We start from the raw sequence: 22,014 nt of genomic DNA on the forward strand, positions 1-22,014 counted from the left end.
CCAACACTATTGCTTTTGGTATATCAAGCGTATATTTGCTGTAAATAAATGGAGGAGATTAGAAGAAGGGTGATAGATTTAAGCCAAAAACCTGGCAATAATGTGTGTGCGGATTGTTGTTTACCAGGTAATGCTAAAATTAATTTTGATTAAATGAAAAATTTACTTTATTTAAACAATTTATTGTAATTTGAGTAAAGTTAAGCCATGGAGAATTTTAACCAAGGCTTAAAGTTATCAATTTACTTTGTAATTAATTGTTTTCTTTATATTTAGGTCCAGAATGGGCTTCTGTAAATTTGGGAGTGTTTCTTTGTACACAATGCGCTGGAATTCATAGAAGTTTAGGATCTTACATCAGCCGTGTAAAATCTATAAATTTGGATAACTGGCAAGAGGACCAAGTTACTGTTTTGGAAGAGTATGGAAATCTGAAAGCAAATGCTAAATACGAAGCCAATGTTCCATTATGTTACCGCCGCCCAGACGCAACCACTGTTCAGTATGTTTTATTAAAAGTAATCCTAAATAACACAACATAATCATTTTGGTTTTCAACAGAGTTTTGAAAGAACAGTGGGTTCGTGCAAAATACGAACGACAAGAATTTTTAAACATTGACAAGCAAATTTATACATCTGGAAGAATGGAGGGCTTTCTTTTCAAGAGAGGCCGGGAAGATTCGCGATTCCATCCAAGGAAGTTCATTCTCAACGAAACCGAAGATACTCTGAAATATTACGTCAAATTAACTCACAAAGAACCTAAAGCCACTATGAAACTATCTCAGTTAAATGCCACATTCTGTCCATCTAAGATTGGAAATCCGAATGGACTACAGATAACATGCATTAAAGATGGATCGACCAGAAGTATATTCGTTTACTCCGAGGATGGAAAGGTGCAATTTTTCTTTGGATAAACAGTTATTTGTTTGTAGATTCTAATAGCTTAAGATTGTGACCAGGATATTGTAGATTGGTATATGGCAATACGAGCAGCTAAACTGCATAGGCTCGAAGTTGCATTTCCTGGAGCTAATCAAGCCGATTTAGCTTGCCGTTTGACTAGAGACTTTTTAAAAGAAGCCTGGCTATATAAAACCGGACCAAGAGGGGCTGAAGCCTACAAGAAACGGTGGTTTACATTGGATGATCGTAAACTAATGTACTATGAACATCCATTGGTAAATTTTTTAATAAGTTTTAAGTGAATTATTTATTATTAATGTTAAAATTTTTTTAAAGGATGCGTATCCAAAAGGAGAAGTATTTCTTGGTTACCGTGGAGACGGCTTCAGCGTTCGTCAAGGAGTTCCTCCAGGACTGAAGGAACATAATTTTGGCTTTACTCTCAAAACTCCAGATAGATCATTCTTGATGGGTGCTGAATCCGAGAAGGAGCGCCGCGAATGGATGGAATTGATCTCGTTGGTTTTAGTCAGACCAACAACACCGCAAGAAAATAGCAGTAGGTTATTTGGCGCTGTGCCTCCTGTCAATGTTAACCCTGTGCCAATTGTGCCTCCTCGTACTAAAAGTAAAACTACCTCCTTCTTTCGTTTGTCACAAAAATAACCCTTTTTGTTTTTTTCATTTGTATTTCACTTAACACTTCCCTTAAAATGCATATTTTTAGGGGTTTATTTAGTTTTGCACTATTATAGTCATAATGGTCTGTCTATTTGTTAACCTTTTCAGTTTTGTTTTAATTAAAACCTTTGCACGTTTGGTGTTGGTTTTTGCAATATTCTAATACTTTTATTTCACTTCTCAAACATTGAGCATTCACTTTTTTCACGATGCCACGTGTCATTTTTATAGTTAAGTTGATATGGTTGGTTTATTTTTATAGTTCAGTTGATATGGTCGGTATATTTTTTGCGTGAAACATGTACCTCATTTTTAAAATAAGTTATGGAAATACATCAATTTTGGGTAATGTAATTTACTTTTAAAATATTTAAAAAAATATAGATAATTGTATTTCTATATTTTTTATTGCAAAAAAAAACCAAATAAACCTATTAGGAAATATTCATAACTGAGTTACAATTAAGTTAGTATTGGGATGTTTTTAAACTCAGATAATTATAGTGATTTTCTAACTCTTACATCATTAAAACACGGTTGATATAAATAATTAAATATTAACCCATAAGAACCTCTAAAGGTACATGTTTCATGTATAAAGCCTAGCTGGATACCTATCTCGTAAGATATATTATAATATTTCTTATACAAAGTTTGACGGTGTAGGGAAATGTGTTTTTATGCTTTTGAGACTTAAAACGTAAAATTTGTCTTCAACATTATGTGTATATTTTTTTTAGTGGCAGCAAATATGGTACGGAAAAGAGCTACTATCTCATCTCCCCTTCATATCCTCAAAGTTAGATAAATGCGTCATATGTAGGAGAGACAAATAGATAATTAATTAATTAATTATATTTAATTACAAAGAGAGGGTGGTTAATTGAAAAAGGTGCAAATATTTTTTTATTTAATCAGTATTTAAATTTGTTTTACTCAATCTCAACGAAATATCAGTCTTCATTTATGTTTAATTGTACAAATTATATTTTTATTTTATACAAGGCTGGTTATTTTTACAATCGCGTCGGGTTTGTTTTCTATAGTTTTTCTGAACTTCCAATTGGATAATGTTCAATGTGATAGGAATTGGTTTGGTTTCTCAAATCTTTTATCCAGTCGGGACTAACATCGAGAGTCAGAGTGTACTCTTGGAAAACTTCGCTTTTCGAAGTCTGTAAATAGAGTGACGGTTCATCATGAAATACCAAAGTTGTGTAGCTTTGATAGTGGTAGCTTGCTCAGTTATATTTAGCCTGTCCCTTAGGAAAACCCTTTTAAACAGGTTGGTTATGCTAAATGCAGAGCACCAGAAAAAGTGGCATGATTTATTTTTTAAATGCTTTAAATCCTAAATTTCCCATAATGCTCTCTATATCTCAGCTAAATGACAAGCCATTTTTAATCTAAATTATAAATAGATTTGTCCAAAGCTTTTAATGGATGAAAAAATGAAAACTTGCGGTGCTAAACGAAAGACACTGACTCGTTCTTAGGCCTACAAGGTACTAAAGCTAGTTAAAATGTTGAGCTATGTAAAAAATATATATAAATTTGAGGTTGTTTCGAGAATATTAGACTGTATTTTAATCGAACCGATCTGATAAAACAAAAAATGCAAGACACAAATATGTAAAAGATAAAGAAAAAATATTTTATACCTCTTGGAAGCCGAGCTTCCGAAAGATATTAAAACTAATGCTATTTTTCATTTTTATTTTGGCCACGATAGATGTTAAACCGAGTTGTTCAATTCCTAAATGAATATAGAATATAAACAGATTTTAGAAATTAAAAAAAGGCTTAAAAGGTTAATAGTTAAAATAAGGCAACGAATTAGCCACTTCCCCATGTGAGATAAACCAAGGGAACTTTACCATATCGTATCATAGAAAGCAAAGCTTCCTTGCCTCTACCATATCCACGATATAAAGGATCTGGAGATGGTTTTAAAAGTAAAATAATGGTTGTTAATATTCTAAAAAAGAAGCTACCAATAAAAATGTTATAGATGTTGCTATATAAAATTTTAGTGTTTTATTTAACCTGCAATCATTACTTCAACTTCTCCCAATGCAGGATTTTCAAGATCAGTTAAGAATATATTAACATCTCCAATCATTGATTCTTTAAAAGAAATTAATTAGTTAATTTAAATATGTCTAGACATTTATTTTGTACTTTATCTCACCAACTTCTTTATTAGTTTCTCTAAACATAAATTTGTCAAGAATGATAAAAGTACATTCTAAAATGAAAATAATTGTATTAATTTTTTGTAATTATTTTGCCTTTAAAATAACATAGTACTATCAGTATCTATTGCCCATGATTTTTGCATAGCATATTCCTCTTCTATACTTAAAGGTTCTGAAGCAGTTAGTTCTTGTATTTCGGTATTTTTCATCCACTCGTGATACCTAAGGGATGATTTTTAATGGGCTTGGTTTTTTTTTTTCATTCTTACGAAATGTTACAGAAATATCCTTAAAGATAAAAGATCAAATTTCAGAAATAATAATGAAATTTGATAATCCTTTCTATAAGAAGTAGACTTTGTCCAAATATATAATACTTTTGGACATGATGTACGCCATAAGGTATTAAAATTAATTTTTCCCCGAATATTGCTGTATTTTGATTAACTTTCATTTTTCTTAGAAACTTTGCTAAGATTTTTTTAATTTGACAGCTGTTTTTTCGTAATGGTTGCCATCTAAAGGTGAGGAACTACCCCGGTGGAAACAGTGGTATGAACCACCGTCTTTAATAGATTTACAGGGTCAATCAGGGACTTTTGACTTCTGACATAGTGACGTAACAGTTTTCAATAGGTACATTTTAATTGGTTAACCAAGTTGTTAGATTTTTTTTTAATATAAATCAATACTACACCGGCGTCTGGTTGGTTATTTTTCAGATGTGTTGCGCGTGACGCAAAACGGAAAATAAACAGGGTGGGGATATGAATCATCAAACTACGCCATCTGTTGAACAAGAAAAGAAATACAAAGGACAACGACGCAGGCGCAGAATGGAGCAGCAGCTTAGTGGCCATAAAAATGGTCGAAATTAAAAGTTTTCAATCGAGGAAATCCTTCCTCGAATTGAGTCATAATCGCCTAAATCCTTTTGTTTCGCGTAATTAGGATATTCAAGTTCGCGATTACTTGTTAATTAGTTCCCGGTGAAGTCTTAATTGTTTCCAAAAATCCAGTTAAATAGGGGAGCTGTCATTGTGCTGAGATAAAACTTTGAACAATTTACAAATGGCGGCATTGGGTATTACGCTGTAAAGTTTTGACATCAAAACAACACACCCTTCACAGTTATCAACCTCAATAATCCAGGAATGGAGTTACGGGTTGGAAACAAATATAGACTGGGACGAAAAATCGGAAGCGGATCTTTTGGTGATATATATTTAGGTGAGTAAAAACGTTCTCAAAGAGATCGCTAGTGCAAGCTTAGCCAATCTATTTTATTGGCATAAAAGCCTTCAATGATTCATTGGCCCCTTTTCTGTTTTTGAAAACGGGAAGTAGCGCATAAATTTGTAAGCAATCTATGGGAAGCTTCCTTATAAAACTCGATTCCAAATTAAAAAATATCATTAGTTATGTAACTGACTATAAACCTCCATAACCCTATTAGGCCTAAGTAAATACACAAAGAACTGGAGTGTTAGTGGGCAGTGAACCATCTAAATATATGCAACTACATCTTAGGTCATTAACATAATATCCCACATCCTTCGATGATAATGAAATTTGTACACTTTATCCTAGGGAATGGTTGTTTTGGGTCTTATATGTCAATTATTTTGGAGAATAATTATTCCAGTCATTATATGCAAATAGCTTTTAGAATGAGCAATCTCTAATTTAACCATTTCAATCTCTCAAAGGTACAAATATAGTAACTGGTGAAGAAGTAGCCATTAAATTAGAATGTATCAAAACAAAACATCCACAGCTTCACATAGAAAGCAAATTCTACAAAATGATGCAAGGAGGAGGTAATATATTTGGCTACATTTTGTCCTTTAAAAGTTTAACCTTCATTGGTCAATTTCAGTTGGAATTCCTTCTATAAAATGGTGCGGTTCCGAAGGAGATTACAATGTGATGGTGATGGAATTATTAGGCCCTAGTTTGGAAGATCTCTTCAATTTTTGTACTCGCAAATTTTCGCTGAAAACGGTTTTGTTATTAGCTGATCAGCTAATAAGCCGTATCGAGTATATTCACAGCAAGAACTTTATACATAGAGACATAAAACCCGATAATTTTTTGATGGGACTAGGTAAAAAGGGCAACCTAGTATACATCATAGACTTTGGCCTAGCCAAAAAGTATAGAGACACGCGTAGTCACCAGCACATCCCTTACAGGGAAAACAAGAACTTAACAGGAACTGCAAGATACGCATCGATAAACACTCATCTAGGAATTGGTAATATATTTTGATTTCCTATTTTCATATTGTTTTCATATTTTATTAGTTTTGTTACGTGAACTACATTTTGGTGTGTTTTTTTTTTTGAAAAATTATTATTATTATTTTCTGTAGAACAAAGCCGTCGTGACGATCTCGAGTCCCTCGGTTACGTCCTAATGTACTTTAATCGGGGCAGTTTACCCTGGCAAGGCTTAAGGGCTGCCACCAAAAGACAAAAATACGAACGCATCAGTGAAAAGAAAATGTCCACTCCCATTGAAGAATTATGCAGGAATTTTCCATCGGAGTTTGCCACCTATTTGAACTATTGTCGATCGCTGCGTTTTGACGAGAAACCAGACTATTCCTACTTGAGGCAGCTTCTCAGGAATCTTTTCCATAGACAAGGGTTCACTTACGATTACGTCTTTGATTGGAACATGTTGAAATTTGTAATTAAAACTTTTCTAATAGGGTTGTTTTCCCAAGACTAGATTTTTGATTTTAATTTCACCTAATTAGATTTTAATTGCTTTAGTCAATTAATGCATTTATGCAAATTACTTAATGGTAAAATGTCTAAATAGATTTTTTATTTTCGTTCATGTATTACAACTGGAATAAGGTTGAAACCTTGAGAAAACTCGCTTTAAGTTTGTTTTTGGTATATTCCTTAGTAACTAAATAATGTTATCCTTTCTAGGGTGGAAACCGAAACCAGCCAACATCTCAAGACCAAGATCAGCCACAAACGATGGAAGATGCTCGAGGTGTCCCTACAGGTAGTGACTATTGTCAATAGTTTAATGGGATTATGACATGGAATAGTTTTACATGTCTCTGCAATAATCCAATTAGGGGGAACAGGAGGAGTAAATACCCCTGGAGCTGGAGCTCGTGGAGGCATCCCCCTATCTCAATTCTTACCCACGACAGCGCCTACTAGCGCCACTGCTGCCAGTATAAGTCGACTTCGTGGAATCCAAGACGCGGGAACCTCATCCTCTGCGGGTCCAAGCGTTCCTGGTGGAGTAATTGGCGCCACAGGAGGTAGGTCCTCCGTCTCAATGCCTTACTCGACCGCTATGGGTAGTAGGTCGGTGGCTATGATGGCCGCGACAGCAGCCTCTTACGTAGCTGCACCTTTCCCCGCAGTTACTTCGTCTACCGCCAATGTCATGTCTGGAGTGGGAGCCGGCATCCCGGGTGGAGGGAATATCCCGCCGGGAGTTACTCTCAGATCTCAGACCCGATTGTCCTTACGAATACAGGAGGCTGTACCCAGATGATTAAAAAGCCCTACCTTTAATTAGACCCAATTTAATTAACTTTTTTCTGTTTAGTCAGCTTTTCCCATTATTATTTTTACGTACACCTTCATCTTTTTAATTTCCTCCATTTCCATCATATTTGTTTTAATCCATTCCCTTAGTCTGTATATAACCTTATGTACTTTTACGTTTATCATCGCCCCCTTTTTGATATAATTCCACACGCAACACAACAATTGCCATCTTTTTGCCAACAAATAGGTAAATTTGCTTTACTAACTTCTAACTTTCCTTTTTCTCTACGTAAACGTTTAATATTTTAAAGACAAAGGCTTAACATAAATGTACATAAATTAAAGTAAAAAAATATTACACGTTTATCGTATCAAGCTTAACCTGTGTCAATGAATGCTCAAAATTTGTAAACTCACACGTAATGTTTCCAGCTTCCTCTAACAATTTTATTTTAATGCTTTTCTCTTTCCTTTTCACTTAATTTATTCTGCGTCTAGGAAAAACTTGACTTAACACAAAAAATAATGGACTATTTTTGTTTATAAAAATGACCAATTTTCGGTTTAGTTTTGATTTAGAAAATTAATAGGCTAAATTTATGAGGTACCTAAAATTCACCCCCTTTTGATACTGCCCACCCATTGAAATAACAATCTAAATGGGGGCTTTAAAAAAACGGGTTTATCGGTGTATAAATGAAAACAGTTGCTATAATCTGCGCGTAAACTTTGGCTAGAAAATTGTCAGCTTACGATAACTGGTCTTAGGCTAGAAAATAATCTTTAAAACCAAAACAAATATAAAATAATATTAACGTGTCTTTGTACCATGAAAAAGTACAGTTTTTAATTTTATGGAATATAACCAAACCTTCCCACCCTTAGTTTCCAGAAAAAAACGCAAGTGAATGCTATTATGGTCTAGAAAAGGTATAAAACTGAAAAATGTTGCGCGAAAATTTATGTTAAGAACTATCAGAACTGTGCAACAAGATGGAAAGGAAGTGATTTTTTTATTTGCAACGTAAAAAAAACTCCAATGTGCGTGGGAATTGTTTTTGGAAAGTTAGTTATTTGCACGTAATGCTTGCAGAGAAAACTGCTTTTCGAATTATACAAAGATTTGTTCTTCATCCTAAAAAAATCTTTATTTAATTCTTTACTGTTGCGTGCCTTGGAAAAAAAACGTTAAAAATTGGAAAAGCCAACTTAAAATTTTTGGTTTAATTTTTTTTGACGTAGAGAAGTTAAAAACAATGTGAAAAACTTTGGATAAAAATGTGCGCGGCAGTTACTGTACGATTAACGTGCTTTTTTTATGTGCGTGAGCAGGAACTTGTGAATAATTAGAATTATAAAGTAAAAGGTTAAAGATTTGAGTTTTTAAGACCTTGCCCGCTATTGTCCTTTTTAGATACACTAAAATGGTTGTGTCTACTACATTGGCATTTTAATTGGTCCTTGAATATAAACTTCTTTTTTACAGTATCTGTAGTTAATTCCTATTTAGGGTTTAAAAACAATGATAAACAAAATTTGTAATTGAGAGAATGAGTTGGATCAGACTGTATAGTTAATTCTTTTTCGTAATGGTTTTTTTTAAATTTTGTCCATATTTTCATGCGCAGAATATTTTTTTGTGTACTCATGTTTTAAACCCTAAAATCTAACGCAAAATGTAAATATCTCTCTCTTAGGTTAACCAAAATCTTTGCATTATTTAACTAAAAACCTTGTTTAATACAACAACAAAGACAATTTTACTTTCATGTAAAGTAATGATTGAACTATTTGTGAAGTTTATTTGTGCTGAAAATTTGTATACTCGTTGGACTAAAAATTTGACGATTCAAACGTGACCAACAAGAGATTTAAAATAAAAAAACAGCAGAGAGGTGTATAAAAATTGTGAGAGAAAATCTGTTTTTTTACATTTTTCGAAAGGGAGTTAAAAATTAATTTCAGAAAGTAAATTTTTTTGAAATTTTTCAGCCTTATTAAGTTAAATATTAATTTTAAATTTCATTGCAAAGTTAATCTTTAAGAACCAAATTGAGTTTTTGTTATATTAACATTTGCTTAACTTATGATTTAGTTTTATTTTTTTAGTAAAAGTACCTAAGTTACCTATACTAATTACTTGGTAAGTTATAATTTTAGTCAAGTTTGTTACCTCATCATATCTGTCTATAGATATTTCCTTTACCAAAATAAAACCCTGCATTTTTTAAAAAGTTTTCCAATGAAAAAAAAATGATTTAATCAACTAATTATTGGAATGCTTTGGAACCCCTGCATGACTCACGCTTATGCAAGTTAACTAAACTTTAACCCTGGCTAACTTAAAAGAACTACCACTAGATTTGTTTGTCCTATGTTTCTAAATTAAACAGATTGTAATTTTTACCTTTGGTTTTAGGTTCATTGCAATCTAGAAGAAACGCAATTGCTCTCAACCCACTTGAAAATTCCTCTAAGCCGCACTAGAGAACCACATAATTTATAAATTATATGATGCTACAAAAATTAACACGGATATCATCAACATTCTGTAAATATCAAGATATCCTTGTCACCCCCTCCTGTTAAAAAAATAACTGCCCAAAATAGGAGATAATTTTTCTCCATTTTTTCATTTAATAAGTTACAATTTCAAGAAAAAATTGTTAAAATGGACTTGATTGAAAATAAAACTCAATTCCTATTTAATACAAAGTACAGATGGTAAAAGTTCAGCTACGATTGTATCAGCCACCGCTATGCCCCTTTTGGTGGGGATTAACGCCTCACCATCACTGGGAAGTAACAATCCACAACTAATGAACTTTTGCAACGAAGAATTGTTCAAGAAAACTTCGTAAATAGACGGCGCGTTCTTGTATAGTTGTAACCATCTGTGATTACTTAACCCACGGATGGTTCTCATTGAAGTCATCAAAACTTCGGATAATCTATTAAATGAAGAGAAAAATGTTATACCAAGAGAAATTGATTGATTTTGTAAAAAAAATGAATTTTTAGGTTATTTTTTATTCCTGTTAATTTTTTAAAATATCGCTACCTCTTAGAAACGGACTAGGTATAGAAGTGGTTCAATGACAGCCGTTGACGTCAGTTTTTGAAGCGCCGCGACGTAATAAACCCCATTTTAGGTGTAAATTTCAATAATGTGGGATTATGTCAACAAACTTTGTTTACAATTATTTTCACTTAGCCATGAGAAAGTGATTCCTAAGATTGAAGTACTACGCCGTGTCGCTTAGTTATGACGCGTTTAGGCGCTAGGTCTAGAAATAGCTTGGTAAGGCATTTTTTGAGGTAAAATAATGTTAATCAGGCTTTACACGCTGCAACAGAAATTTACTAAACTGTCAAAATGGGCAGTTTTTAGTTTCTACCTTTAAAATGCTTTTTGTAGTTGAGTTTAAACCTTACATAAAATTCTAATTTTGAAAGGTTTATAACTCTTAAGTCTGAAGGTTAAAACTAAATATTGTATAAAAAATAATATATGGACTAACATGTCTTTAGGTGATTGCGCAATCATTTGCCTCGTCCCATGTCCCCGTTTTTCAATCTCAGTCATCCAAACATTTGGTTCTAATGTTTGGATACACGAGTAACGTGTATTTTTATTATAAATACGGCTGTGAGCTCCTATTAATATATATATATTTGTTTATCATTATTTGGAAATTATTTTTCAAAGATCAAAATTGACGTTAATTTTTTAAAAATAATTGTAAATTTTTTAATTAATGGAATTTAATTTGGTAACTAACCAGGCCCTATCCCAATGTACTGGCTGCCATCCCAGTAGGACTGGTTGTGAATACTTTCAGCTCCCTTTAATTATAACAAAGAGAGTTTAAAATCAGCTCAAAAGAGAAGATATTAAGTGAAGTTTTTTGTGTATAAAAAGACTATTTACGTTTTTGGAGTAATTGGACACCTCATAATGAAGAAAACCATTTTGTTCCAAAATCTGCTTGTAAATAGAGTAATAATAATAATAATTATTATTAATTTCAATGTTTTAAGATTTTGAAACTGAGGAAAGGAATGCGTAAAAATTATTAATTTAATTAAATTTATAATTTTTGCCATTTGTCTGTACCCTTTCTGCTGTTTCGTACATATCTTCCATAATTTCAATGTTAGGCATTTTCTATAGAACAATAAAAAAAACATGTAAATACTTAAAATTACAATTTATGTTTCATTGTACTTTGAATTACCAATTCTCCATTTTGAACTTTTTTAAATAAAGAAGTTCCCCGTTCTAAAGTTAATTGATATATAGAAATGTGATTGTCGCAGATTTCTAAGATCTACAAATGAAGACCAACACCATTGGTAAATATATAGTACTTTTGAGCCAATTATCAAGTTAATTGTCAACAAAGTTAAAAAAAAACTAGTTAACAACCCTTAATTTATTTTACATTTTGTAATTCCTTCTCCCAGTCATTATTAGTCTGTCCTGGTCTTCCAAATATAATATCAATTGAAGTTTTATCAGGGAAGATTTCTTTAGCCATTTCAAGTGATTTCAAAGAATTCGAAACATTGTGAGTTCGTCCCAAAATTTTTAGATCGTGGTTGTTTAAGGTTTGAACTCCTACGGAAATTCTATTAACACCAATTTCTTCATAAAACCTATAAATGGCAATATTTTAATTCAATTAACAACAACACCCTTCCCGTAGTTTTTGGTTAAGCATACTTAAGCTTATCATAATTTAAGTCATTGGGATTGCATTCCACAGTTATCTCAGCATTTTCTGATAATTCAGATAAGTTTGAAATAGTTTTTATAACTGTTTCTATTATTTTTGGATTAGCCAGGCTAGGTGTTCCTAAATTTTGATAAATTAGTTAATCGCATAATGGCCAAAATTTTATAATTCTATGTACCACCCCCAAAGAAAATAGATTTTATAGTTTTAGCTTGGCTGAAATTTAGCATTGTTGTTGCTTCTGTGACCAAACACTGTTCCATCCTTTGATAATCAACAATTTTGCTATTTTTCAATGAAATATCAAGTTTAATTCTTTTGTAAAACAATATGGAACTTTTAATACCTAATATATTTATTAAAATTGCAATATGTGCATCTTTTCTCACAATAAGGCCACTAGAAACAATGAGTGGAGTTAATTGTGATATAATCTAAAATTAAAAATGGAAATTTGTTTTACGTGAATGTAAACAGTTGCTTCCGTTTTTATATCACATTTATTTGCTTTTTTAACAGGCTTATATATTGATTTTCTTAAAGTCTGGTAAAAATGCCTTAAATTCTTCATTATTTTTCAGAGATCCATCGCTTTGATTAAAATAATTATTCAAAAAAGTTTTCTACGAATTTACACACCGTAAAAGGTTGGTAATAAAGGGTACGGACAAAAGTGGATATTAATTAATAATAAATAATAATAATAATCAGCTAGGCTAAAACAAGGAAAATGAAGGAAGGCTACCATATAGCAGTATGACGGCTTTGCTTTACGTTCTAGTACCTACAATAATTTAAATATAAAATCAGAAATTTGTAATTATAACATTTGGTTGCTAAAATGAGGAATTTTTGCAAGCGACTAAAACGAGGATTTTTTTAATTATATACAATCGCCGTCACGTCGTGCGATAGATGCCGCTAGTCCTGCAAATGGAGAAACCACGGAAAAATTAAAATTTAAGATTCTGAATGCCAATTTTTGTGTTCTCGTCCCTACAATACTTTAATAACAAATCATAAATTTGTAATTATAACATTTTGTTTCGAAATCTCGGCAAATAGTAAAACGAGGAAAAATGAAATTATTATATATAATTAAAGCTATTTATTAACCATTTAAATGTTAATTCGAGTTTCTCATACTTACGATTAATCAGAAAATACTTTGCTAAAACCACGGCCAACTTTGATCACGCGCTGTTCGCGCTACAGCAGTCAACACATTTGTCGAAATTCCGCGAGCCCGGGGTACGTTCAGTAACAGTCAACAGTGGCGGCGCCAGGAATTTTCGCCAGGGTAGGCAAACCAAATAAATGGGCCCCCGACCCGGGACCCCCCTTTTCTCAACGAAATGCTTCAATAAAATAAAGTAGTGATGTACATGACGAACAAAAAAGTTCTAACAACAGTAAAATGAGTCCAAATATAACAGAACTGGTTTTATTTACTAGGAGATACCTAAAAAATTTCTAAATACATTATTGACAATTGTATCATTGTTATTTATAAATAATTTTATCTCTTGGGACAATTTTGAGACACTTTCTAGATCAATTCGGGGCCCCTTATAGGGTGATTTTGGGGCCCCTCAAAATTTTAAGGTAGGCAGTGGCCTACCTGGCCTACCCCCTAGCGCCGCCACTGACAGTCAACGGAAAAAAAACCCGATGGATTTATATTTTCCACCGATGAGCTTTTTCGTCATAATGACGTTGGAAGTTGCTGAACGCTTTTATTCAGTCATCGGTGTTTTTTAAAATGCCGTAGCTTTCATAGTAGTTGTACGTCAGTAATGACGTCAGTCATCGGAAAAACCGACTCTTCCAGCCGATGACTTCGGTGAGTTGCTGTAACCGATGACTATCGTGACGTCAAAACCGGAAACGCGAAAAAGCGTACAGTAGGAAACCGGTGTCAGCGATAAAAATAATAATCCGCTAGGGGCGCTGACGTCATACACATCTTTTGCTCATAGGTTAAAGGGCAACGCAAGCAGACTTGGAAATAGTGATATTTTTTACGGGGGTCCTGCTTTAAAACGTATTTATTAGACACTCATGTTATTACATTAAAATATAAAATGGTTATAAATACGTAAAATGTTTACTTGTTAAATTTGCTTGTTATTTTAAAGAAGACCCGTATGGACTTCTGGGTCAAGTAATGTTAAAAATAAACTTCTCAATATTTCCAAATGTCTGGTATGGTTGTCATCTCTGATAATATTTACGCTCTTTTAATGCAAAATCTGTTCATTAATATCAATAATCTCCGGAGTATAGCCGTTGGAGGGTATCTTCCATAATGCTAAAGAATAAAGATAGGTGGAGAGGTTCTTTACTTCTTTAGTTCTTTTATTGCTCATTTGCTCAACAAGAGGTCTAAATGAAAGAGTCCACCGTCATGAATTTTATTAAAATGGTACTTGCTGCTTTAAAAGAACGTTTTGTGCCGCTAAATTACGTTCTTCGCCATATTTCAAGAGAAGACTTAATCGCCAATCACCAATCACCTGCAGCAGTAAGACTATTTGCAAGCAATAACGCGGAATGTCTTCTCACCATCGTTGATGGTACTTACATCCAAGTTGGACGATCCAGTCGCTATACCAGGACGATCCAGTCGTTATACCAGGGCCGTGCTAGAGGTCTCGCGGCCCCGGGCGAAATGCATTCGCGAAACTGAGTGTAGCGGCCCTCCGGTATATACATCCCTATGGGGAAATTTTATCGGCCCTGGGCGACCACCGGGTTCGCCCCCCCCCCCTAAGCACGGCCCTGCACTATACAGTCTTACAAAAATCATTTTGCGTACACAAAAGCCAACATATGGTCAATCCGATGCTACTTGTCACCACTACCGGCTATATCATTGAAATTATTGGTCCGGTTCTCAGCGAGGAAGACGTCAGGGGTATTGTCTTAAGTGATTTTAAATAAAGACGCGCCGAATCCTACATCGCCTTAACAGTTGAAAAGTGCGGGTCGTTTGACGTGGAACTGTGTAAGGTGGACGGTGACCTCTTACGTGTACGTGCAGCACCGTAACCAGGATTTGATTTCAGGGTGGGCACGCAATGGAAACAAATAAAAAAAAATAAAAAATTGTACATACAACCATACGGTCTAGGATGGGCACGGCCCGACCGCCCCCCCCCCCCTGGTTACGGCCCTGTGTACGTGTCCGAAGTCAGTTTTCTGCAGCCTCTGTTCATCAAGCCCTTATTCGATACGTACCACATGGGATTGGAATAGATGCGATCACGGAATGGTATTGCAATTGTAAAGGGGGTGCCCTAACTGTGGGTACTTAATTGTGCTCACGTTAGTAGCCTCATTTGGTACCTTGGCTATCAACGCCACGAGGAACGTGGCAACTGGTATCAATCTAAATTGCGCCTGGTTTGCGAAGATGCCGCCCAATTAGACGATTTACCTAACATTGTTGAAATATTTTTACGTCATCTCATAATGTACCACAATGAGATCATATGAGTGAGGAAAAAAATGAATATAAAAAAATTATTTACAGACAATGCCCGATAGGGACTAGAGTATAACAGAAAAAAGGGGGGTAAATGTTAGTTATACTTTATTAGGGAACAGTAATAAACAGGTTATTAAACACAAAAATAAAGAAATAAAATATCTAATACTTAATTATTGAAATAGTCTATTAAAGAGGTCCGAAATTTGGAATAGTTTTAAAGGGAAATAATTCCAGTCATTTATAACGGTGTGAGCAAATGAATTAAGTCGAGTGGCAGTGAGAGCTCGGGGCATACTTAGTTTTAAGGAATGACATCTTGCGCGCGAACCAACAGGTACAGTGAAGAATTCATTGAAGTCAAGAACCAGGTTGTTATAAAAAAATTTATGCAGCAAACTAAGGTTGTTAATTTTATGTCGAATTGTAACTGATTGTTTGTTAAGAGATTTAAGTCGAGAGGGTGCGGGAAGGGATTGATATTAGGTGGTTAAAGGGCAACGCAAGAGAGCTGGCATTTGTGTGCCTATGTATGCAAAGTGCTAAATTTACGGTAAATTTGCGTAGTCTCGCCAGTACCGAGGGGGGTGTAGTAATTGAGTTATTTTAATTTAATTATTCTTAACTATATATCTATCTAAAAGAAATTTCTGGGAACTGCCTTACATTTTCTTCAGTATCACACCTGGGCTACGTTCAGTGAAACTTAACGGTCTTACATTTGCGTTAATTCCGTTGAGATTTTTGCTGAACGCTTTTTACGATTGTTGTAATTTTTTTGTAAATATCTTCTGCTGAGTCGTCCGCAGCTAGCCTTCCCTTGTGCGGTGACGTCACGATTCCGTTTAACAACGAAGAAACCTGCTCTTTCAATCGTTGAGTTTGTTGAGCTAATGTTGCCAAAGTGACGTCAAAACCTAAAATTACAAAAAACGTTGAGTGAAAAAAAGTTTTCAACGTTGAGACCGTTGAGCTTCACTGAACGTAGCCCTGATGAAGGAACCGAAGGGCTCCGAATCTAGTTGTGTCACGTATTTTAAATAAAATACAGTATTCACTACATAAAAGTGATTTTTAAATTTTATGATTACAGTTTTAATACATTATACGTAGGGTTACTCTCCTCGACTTTATGTGTACATTTCTGGGATTTTCGGGCTAAAAGGAAGAGTTTCAATCTCTTCTAGAAGTACGGTGCCCTGAGCTATTGGGTGACCAGAACCACAAAATGGACTTGAAAATTTGACGCCTGCCCGAAGGAACTCGAAACTAAATAACGATACCCCACCTACAAGGCATGCCATCAACGGCATCGTTCAGCTACGAAGCATGATCATGATATATCGAAATGATACGTTTCGAAAACCCGAGTTTTCAACATCAATTTAAAGCTCTTGCAGGTTGACCACTGAAAAACCCCAAACAATTTATAGGAATATAGGAAATTCAACAGTCGATTTATAGAAGAATATATTAAAGTAAACTGATAGGTTTACTGTTTATTCTTACCCTCGACTCCTGCCTTCTACAAGGCCCCCGTTCTACAACTCAATCTGTTCCGGATCGCCTGCCTTTGGTCTATGCTGAAACCGTAAGCCCTGAAACTTCGACTGAGATCCTTTTCTAACATGCATTGCTTGTTATTTTTATATCTCTAAAACTATTTGACCTAGGCGAAATCTAAAACCACCACTGGATTCCTGACGTCGGAAACCTGTGCCTATAATATGTTTCGATTTCATTGGTTTTGTTTAAGTGCTTAATCATTAGTTTAAAGAAATTCGATTTTTTTGGCGACGCTCTTACTATTAGCAAATTCCCGTTTCGCGGTACCGGCTACTTGGGGAGCGGCAACGGGGTAAAGGGGGAAACGGAGACGGTCCATTCTCAGAGAAGGGAGAGAGGGAATACGAGACAGGAAAGGCGCTGGGGCACAGCAGAGAGATCAAGGAAACAAAAATAAAAAGAGTGTATTTTAATAATATTTCCAATATTTTTGGAAATACTATTGAAATTAAATACTATTATAAATAAATACAAGTGAAAAATACAGCAATTCCAAAATTCTTAGTATTTTTTTTGTATCGAGATGGCATTGGGAGCCCAAAATGAATTAAAATGACTAGATAATGAATTCGAGGAATTTAAGTAATATAAATTATTTGATATAAAAAGCAGAGAAAATGTTCAAACTGAAAGGGCTGAAAGTAAAATTAATATGAAAAAATTTAACAAAAGATATCTGCGGAAGCGAGATTCGAACTTCCCTTACACCGGTCTCTTCACCGTGTTAAATGTTCAAAAGGCAAAATACGTATATTTACAAAAGCATCCAAGTCTTAACGATTAATTGAGAACGAAATAGCCAGAAATAACAAAATTACAATTACATACAGGTCAAATCGCTAATTATTTTATTGCACAAACTCAATTTGCAACTAGATTTTGTATTATTTATGAAATATCTTTAAATTTGACTAGAAATTTTCTCGACGTCGTTCGGCCATATTTTTTATATTTCATTTATATCCGGGAAGCCGAAAAACGCATGCGTGCACTGGTGAAACGAATATACTTCAACCTGTTTTGCACACGTCAATTTTCCGCTACAACGCTCTTGATGATCACACACACACACACCCACCCACATGGACGACACCAGCCTATAATTACTCGTATACTAAAGTGCACGATTAATACAAATCTAGTACCGTCGTTTTTTTTTAGTTTAAGTTTTGTCCGTCCTTGCATATACGCTTAGCTGTCGCTTCATTTTAATGAAATAATTAGTTTTAAATTCGGTAATTTGCTTAACTTTCGTTTTACTTCATTAAAAGGATACCCCAGTTCAACTAAACAAGGTAATAAAATTTAAGCCAAGTAAAAACACTAAATACGCTTCAAATTTCAAACTAAAATACTTCGTTAAGTCTTCGCTGTTCTAAACCGTGTTTCCGTATGAAACCAATTTGGTTTCACCTAAATAAATATTATTACGTTCCATTTAATCTTTATTCTCCTTCTGAAAAAGGGACATACATTACACAAAAACGAGCTCTACGAACTGAAAGAACAGTGTTTATTCTTCAAAAACATTTTCGGTTGCTATAGCAAAATGAATGGGTAGTGCAACGTCTCCTTTTGGGAAATTTCGTATCTCATATAGGTCTACATTACGCCCGACTTTGAACAAAATCGGCAATAAACACCTCGGGTACTCTCCTTGTTAGTGGTTCTGAAAACGAAAGATCCGAAACTGAAGATGGTTTGCCATATATGACTGACGTGTCTAAGCTGAGTAACACCCAAGCTCGCGATATTTTATCCGCTGTGGTGGACGGATCATTTGACGGAAATGTGTTTTCTCTGCAGTGTTCCAACATCAAAGGAGGCAATGTATACGTGCTTTCGACTAGAGACGAGTCGGTCAGAAATAAATTTTAATTTTTACGGGTCGGCAAGTTTAATTTTTGAAAAATTCGGGTCGGGCCGGGTTTTTTTATTTTAAATTTAAATGGACCGGGTCAGGCCGGGCCAATTTTCAAAAGGGCTGGGCTTTTTTAAAAAAAAAGGCCCGACCCGACCCGACCCTTACCCGCGACTGCGTACTGCGTAGGGCTTGTGAAATGTTTCGGCCCTTCGAGTGTTGTAATTAACTTGTACGAAGTGGGATAGAGGAAGAGAGAGGGTGTGGGTGAGAGATAGACGTAGTGACTTAATGAGTACTGCGAGCAGCACGACTAGCGTCTATTGACTATCATTTCAAGGTCGTCTCAGTCGTCCGATTCGCCTAAACTTCTCTTACGTTTAGTTTTGGTTTTACTTTCGATTTCCCGGCGTTAAATTGCGAATTTGCAAGTCGCGTGTCTCGGCGTACTTTGAAAAAATAGAGCTAAAAGAATTCTAGGTATTCCCACGTCACAAACGAGTGACGAACGTGTATTTTCCAGAACAGGACTGATACTTGGCCCTCGAAGAACAAATGTAAAAGGTTCAACTCTTTCGCAACTAACTTTTGTTCACAAAAATTGTTTAAATAAATAAATGCCTCTTGTTATATTTTATATTGCGTATCTACATCTACACTATATTATAAAATAAAAAAAAAGTTCATGCTATGGGTTGTGGCGGGTCTTATCGGGTTTCCGGGACGGGCCCGGCCGGGCAAAATCGATTTTTTAATTTATCGGGTCGGGTCGGGTCGGGCAAAAATAATTTTCATTTTTTACGGGTCGGGTCGGGTCGGATCGGGCAAAATTTAATTTTAAAAATTTCGGGTCGGGTCGGGTCGGGTCGGTCGGCAAAATTTTATTTGAATTATTTCGGGTCGGGTCGGATCGGGCCGGAAAAAAGTGGGCCCGACTCGTCTCTACTTTCCACTAACGAAAAGTCGAAAATAACCGACTTGTTTTGTGACAAAATTATGTGGGCATCAAATGGTACAAGACAAGTCAAACCTTGGAAAGGACGGTGATATTGAAATTGCCAAAAATATTCAAAAATAAATCATAACGTTTAAAAATTCGGACGGGACAGTTTTCCCAGTAATCAAGTTCTACAAGCACACGGAAATTGCAAGACGACCATTTGTCCGTACTATTCCCTCTAGATTGGGAAGTATGAAGAATATGATAAGGAGAAACAATTAAACTCCGCAATCGGCGTATACAAACGCGCAAATTGATGGAAATAAAGAGCTAGGCGAAATTAGGGAATCTGAAATCCCGGAAGATGTAAAGTCATTGAAGCCAATGGTTCTACCGAGAAATCCCAAACAATCTCGAAACTTGAAGTATGTCATCGGCTTGAAGAACAGGATTTGTCCCGATTCTCTCTCGTCCGTACTTGCCTTGAAGAAAACGGTTTTTAAAGATATTATTCGTCAAATTGACTTAACTGACGGTTTATGTATAGTTTTTGGTAGTGTTGTAAGTCGGAAAATTTTCCGTATTTTTCCGAAAAATATTAAAAACGTTTTCATTCCATGATTAATATAATATCTTGTTTGCAAATTTAAATAAAGCGGAATTTTCACATCATTTTTTCTAATCTAAAAGTAAAACTAAATCTATAGACTAGTTTAAACTGGTTAACAATGTAACACTATTAATGTTTTGTAGTATGTTTACTGACATTAGTCATTTTAAATAGATAAAAAGTTTAAAACATTAAAAACCCTTAAAAAGTGATTTATTTTTCAATTTTTTATTTTTCCGCAATTCGGAAAATTTTCTGGAAATTTTTCCGCATTTTTTTCCGGAAAATTAACAACCATAGTTTTTGGACAACCAGAAGCCATATCACTCGCTAAGCGGCTATTTCTAGCTTCAAAGGATGATTGGAATCTAAAACAATCCATTCATTGCGACACCACTTTCAAGCTGGGAAATTTCTTTTTGACCAGCGTCCTGATGCGAAATACCTTTTTCATTGACAATCCCATTGTTCCGATATTACACCTCATTCACCAAACTAAATCGAAAGAGGTGCACGCTCGTTTTTGGAGCGATTACGTCGCTAAAGAACTAAAATTGGACGAACTGGGTGAAAATTGCCCAATCGTTACCGACCGAGAAACGGCGATTTCCGAGGCTATAACGGGAAGTTGCGAAATGGGTGGCAAAACCCTACTATTTTATCATAACCATTTGAAACAGAATGTTAAGCGCTGGCTCGAAAAAGCAAAAACCACGAAATATAATACGCGCATTTTGCCAAGTCATATTCGCGTGTTACTTAAATGCCGAACTAGACAAGAATACGGAGCTAAATTATCCGAATATCGAGCTACTTGGCCATCCGGATTTGTTGATTACTTTGATGATCATTTAGACAATGATTTTAAAGAGCGAGGTGTCGCCGAACGATTCCTCAAATACGCGGCGTTTCAAAATGTAAATGAAGGCCCAACTAATAATGCCGCCGAGAGTTTGAACCGAGATTACAAACGGGCGTTCGAAGAAAAAAAGGCCGCTTTCGACAACGCAGTTATGCGCGTTTCTTTGCACCAAAACAAACTTTTGAATGAAGCCAATCGCGGTTTTCACGGAGAAGTCAGTACGAACTGAAACCCGAATACCAAGGCATTTATAATTTGACGTTACAACTCAACGTAGCCCTGACCACTAAATTCGACATAATAGAAGCAGCTCGGAAGGGTATCATTCCAGTGGACTCCGAAGCCGACAAAGAGAAAGATACGGGTAGATAGTCTCAGAAAATATTAAGATTTGCGTCAGAGATAATTTAGGAACACTCGTTACTAATCCGCTTTTGTACCTTGTGAGAAATCCATGTACAGAGGAGTGGCACAATCTAAATCCTAATAACAAGGAAAAGCCTTGTAGCTGCAGATTTGGAAACAGATTCCGAATGTTCCAACACTGACAGCGATAATGAGAAGGAAAGGTTCTGGGAAAAATAATTTTAGGAACCCCAGAGGGGACTGTAAAGAAAGGTTCGAGAAAG

General features: G+C 35.0%; 4 protein-coding genes across 8 annotated transcripts; 2 read left to right on the forward strand and 2 right to left on the reverse strand.

Moving 5' to 3' along the window:
• The first annotated feature begins 19 nt into the window (after positions 1 to 19).
• LOC149961175 (arf-GAP with dual PH domain-containing protein 1-like) lies at positions 20 to 2,611 on the forward strand. The gene is made up of 6 exons (XM_090175495.1): positions 20 to 127; positions 277 to 502; positions 562 to 901; positions 968 to 1,186; positions 1,248 to 1,470; positions 2,333 to 2,611. The coding sequence occupies exons 1-6, from the start codon at positions 49 to 51 to the stop codon at positions 2,398 to 2,400; spliced, it is 1,155 nt and encodes a 384-aa protein (XP_090031621.1). The 5' UTR covers positions 20 to 48; the 3' UTR covers positions 2,401 to 2,611.
• Positions 2,476 to 4,645, reverse strand: Mnat9 (microtubule-associated Nat9). Of its 2 annotated transcripts, none has more exons than XM_090175523.1 (7): positions 4,488 to 4,645; positions 3,903 to 4,012; positions 3,784 to 3,840; positions 3,639 to 3,719; positions 3,470 to 3,529; positions 3,254 to 3,348; positions 2,476 to 2,767 (listed from the first exon to the last, which is right to left on the reverse strand). In XM_090175523.1, exons 2-7 carry the CDS (start codon positions 3,997 to 3,999, stop codon positions 2,633 to 2,635), a joined length of 525 nt encoding a protein of 174 aa, XP_090031649.1. In that variant the 5' UTR covers positions 4,000 to 4,012; positions 4,488 to 4,645; the 3' UTR covers positions 2,476 to 2,632. The 2 variants fall into 2 exon arrangements, with proteins under 2 accessions (XP_090031649.1, XP_090031641.1); XM_090175515.1 differs by lacking the exon at positions 4,488 to 4,645 and adding an exon at positions 4,168 to 4,432.
• Positions 4,646 to 4,658: 13 nt separating this feature from the next.
• Positions 4,659 to 9,866, forward strand: LOC149961177 (casein kinase I-like). 3 transcript variants are annotated; one of them, XM_090175436.1, is made up of 7 exons: positions 4,659 to 5,020; positions 5,500 to 5,610; positions 5,670 to 6,047; positions 6,165 to 6,484; positions 6,736 to 6,814; positions 6,891 to 7,082; positions 7,188 to 8,192. In XM_090175436.1, exons 1-7 carry the CDS (start codon positions 4,945 to 4,947, stop codon positions 7,319 to 7,321), a joined length of 1,290 nt encoding a protein of 429 aa, XP_090031562.1. In that variant the 5' UTR covers positions 4,659 to 4,944; the 3' UTR covers positions 7,322 to 8,192. The 3 variants fall into 3 exon arrangements, with proteins under 3 accessions (XP_090031562.1, XP_090031570.1, XP_090031578.1); XM_090175444.1 differs by lacking the exon at positions 7,188 to 8,192 and adding an exon at positions 9,737 to 9,866 and having other exon boundaries at positions 4,661 to 5,020; XM_090175452.1 differs by lacking the exon at positions 7,188 to 8,192 and adding an exon at positions 8,203 to 8,701 and having other exon boundaries at positions 4,665 to 5,020.
• A 22-nt stretch (positions 9,867 to 9,888) lies between these two features.
• On the reverse strand, positions 9,889 to 12,953 carry LOC149961178 (radical S-adenosyl methionine domain-containing protein 1, mitochondrial-like). Of its 2 annotated transcripts, XM_090175463.1 has the most exons (11): positions 12,520 to 12,655; positions 12,403 to 12,455; positions 12,235 to 12,341; positions 12,044 to 12,176; positions 11,763 to 11,976; positions 11,556 to 11,648; positions 11,435 to 11,485; positions 11,249 to 11,302; positions 11,100 to 11,163; positions 10,839 to 10,974; positions 9,889 to 10,268 (listed from the first exon to the last, which is right to left on the reverse strand). In XM_090175463.1, the coding sequence occupies exons 1-11, from the start codon at positions 12,625 to 12,627 to the stop codon at positions 10,019 to 10,021; spliced, it is 1,263 nt and encodes a 420-aa protein (XP_090031589.1). In that variant the 5' UTR covers positions 12,628 to 12,655; the 3' UTR covers positions 9,889 to 10,018. The 2 variants fall into 2 exon arrangements, with proteins under 2 accessions (XP_090031589.1, XP_090031599.1); XM_090175473.1 differs by lacking the exon at positions 10,839 to 10,974 and having other exon boundaries at positions 10,119 to 10,268; positions 12,520 to 12,953.
• Positions 12,954 to 22,014: the final 9,061 nt, after the last annotated feature.

This window comes from Leiobunum rupestre, chromosome 1, assembly GCF_980474605.1.
Source record: "Leiobunum rupestre chromosome 1, qqLeiRupe1.1.hap1, whole genome shotgun sequence".
In the NCBI taxonomy this organism is placed as follows: domain Eukaryota; kingdom Metazoa; phylum Arthropoda; class Arachnida; order Opiliones; family Sclerosomatidae; genus Leiobunum; species Leiobunum rupestre.

Excerpts from the sequence above, each read along its gene's own strand:
- LOC149961175 (XM_090175495.1), top strand. The coding sequence starts at position 49 with ATGGAGGAGATTAGAAGAAGGGTGATAGATTTAAGCCAAAAACCTGGC. Across the intron at positions 503-561 it reads CCAGACGCAACCACTGTTCA|AGTTTTGAAAGAACAGTGGG; the intron begins GTATGTTTTATT and ends GGTTTTCAACAG. Across the intron at positions 902-967 it reads TTTACTCCGAGGATGGAAAG|GATATTGTAGATTGGTATAT; the intron begins GTGCAATTTTTC and ends GATTGTGACCAG.
- Mnat9 (XM_090175515.1), bottom strand. The coding sequence starts at position 4,244 with ATGAAAGTTAATCAAAATACAGCAATATTCGGGGAAAAATTAATTTTA. Across the intron at positions 3,720-3,783 it reads AGAAACTAATAAAGAAGTTG|AATCAATGATTGGAGATGTT; the intron begins GTGAGATAAAGT and ends TTTCTTTTAAAG. Across the intron at positions 3,349-3,469 it reads GCTTTCTATGATACGATATG|GAATTGAACAACTCGGTTTA; the intron begins GTAAAGTTCCCT and ends ATATTCATTTAG.
- LOC149961177 (XM_090175436.1), top strand. The coding sequence starts at position 4,945 with ATGGAGTTACGGGTTGGAAACAAATATAGACTGGGACGAAAAATCGGA. Across the intron at positions 6,815-6,890 it reads TGCTCGAGGTGTCCCTACAG|GGGGAACAGGAGGAGTAAAT; the intron begins GTAGTGACTATT and ends TAATCCAATTAG. Across the intron at positions 7,083-7,187 it reads AGTAATTGGCGCCACAGGAG|TTACTTCGTCTACCGCCAAT; the intron begins GTAGGTCCTCCG and ends CTTTCCCCGCAG.
- LOC149961178 (XM_090175463.1), bottom strand. The coding sequence starts at position 12,627 with ATGAAGAATTTAAGGCATTTTTACCAGACTTTAAGAAAATCAATATAT. Across the intron at positions 11,303-11,434 it reads TGTACGAAACAGCAGAAAGG|ATTTTGGAACAAAATGGTTT; the intron begins GTACAGACAAAT and ends ATTTACAAGCAG. Across the intron at positions 10,975-11,099 it reads GTACATTGGGATAGGGCCTG|GAGCTCACAGCCGTATTTAT; the intron begins GTTAGTTACCAA and ends ATATATTAATAG.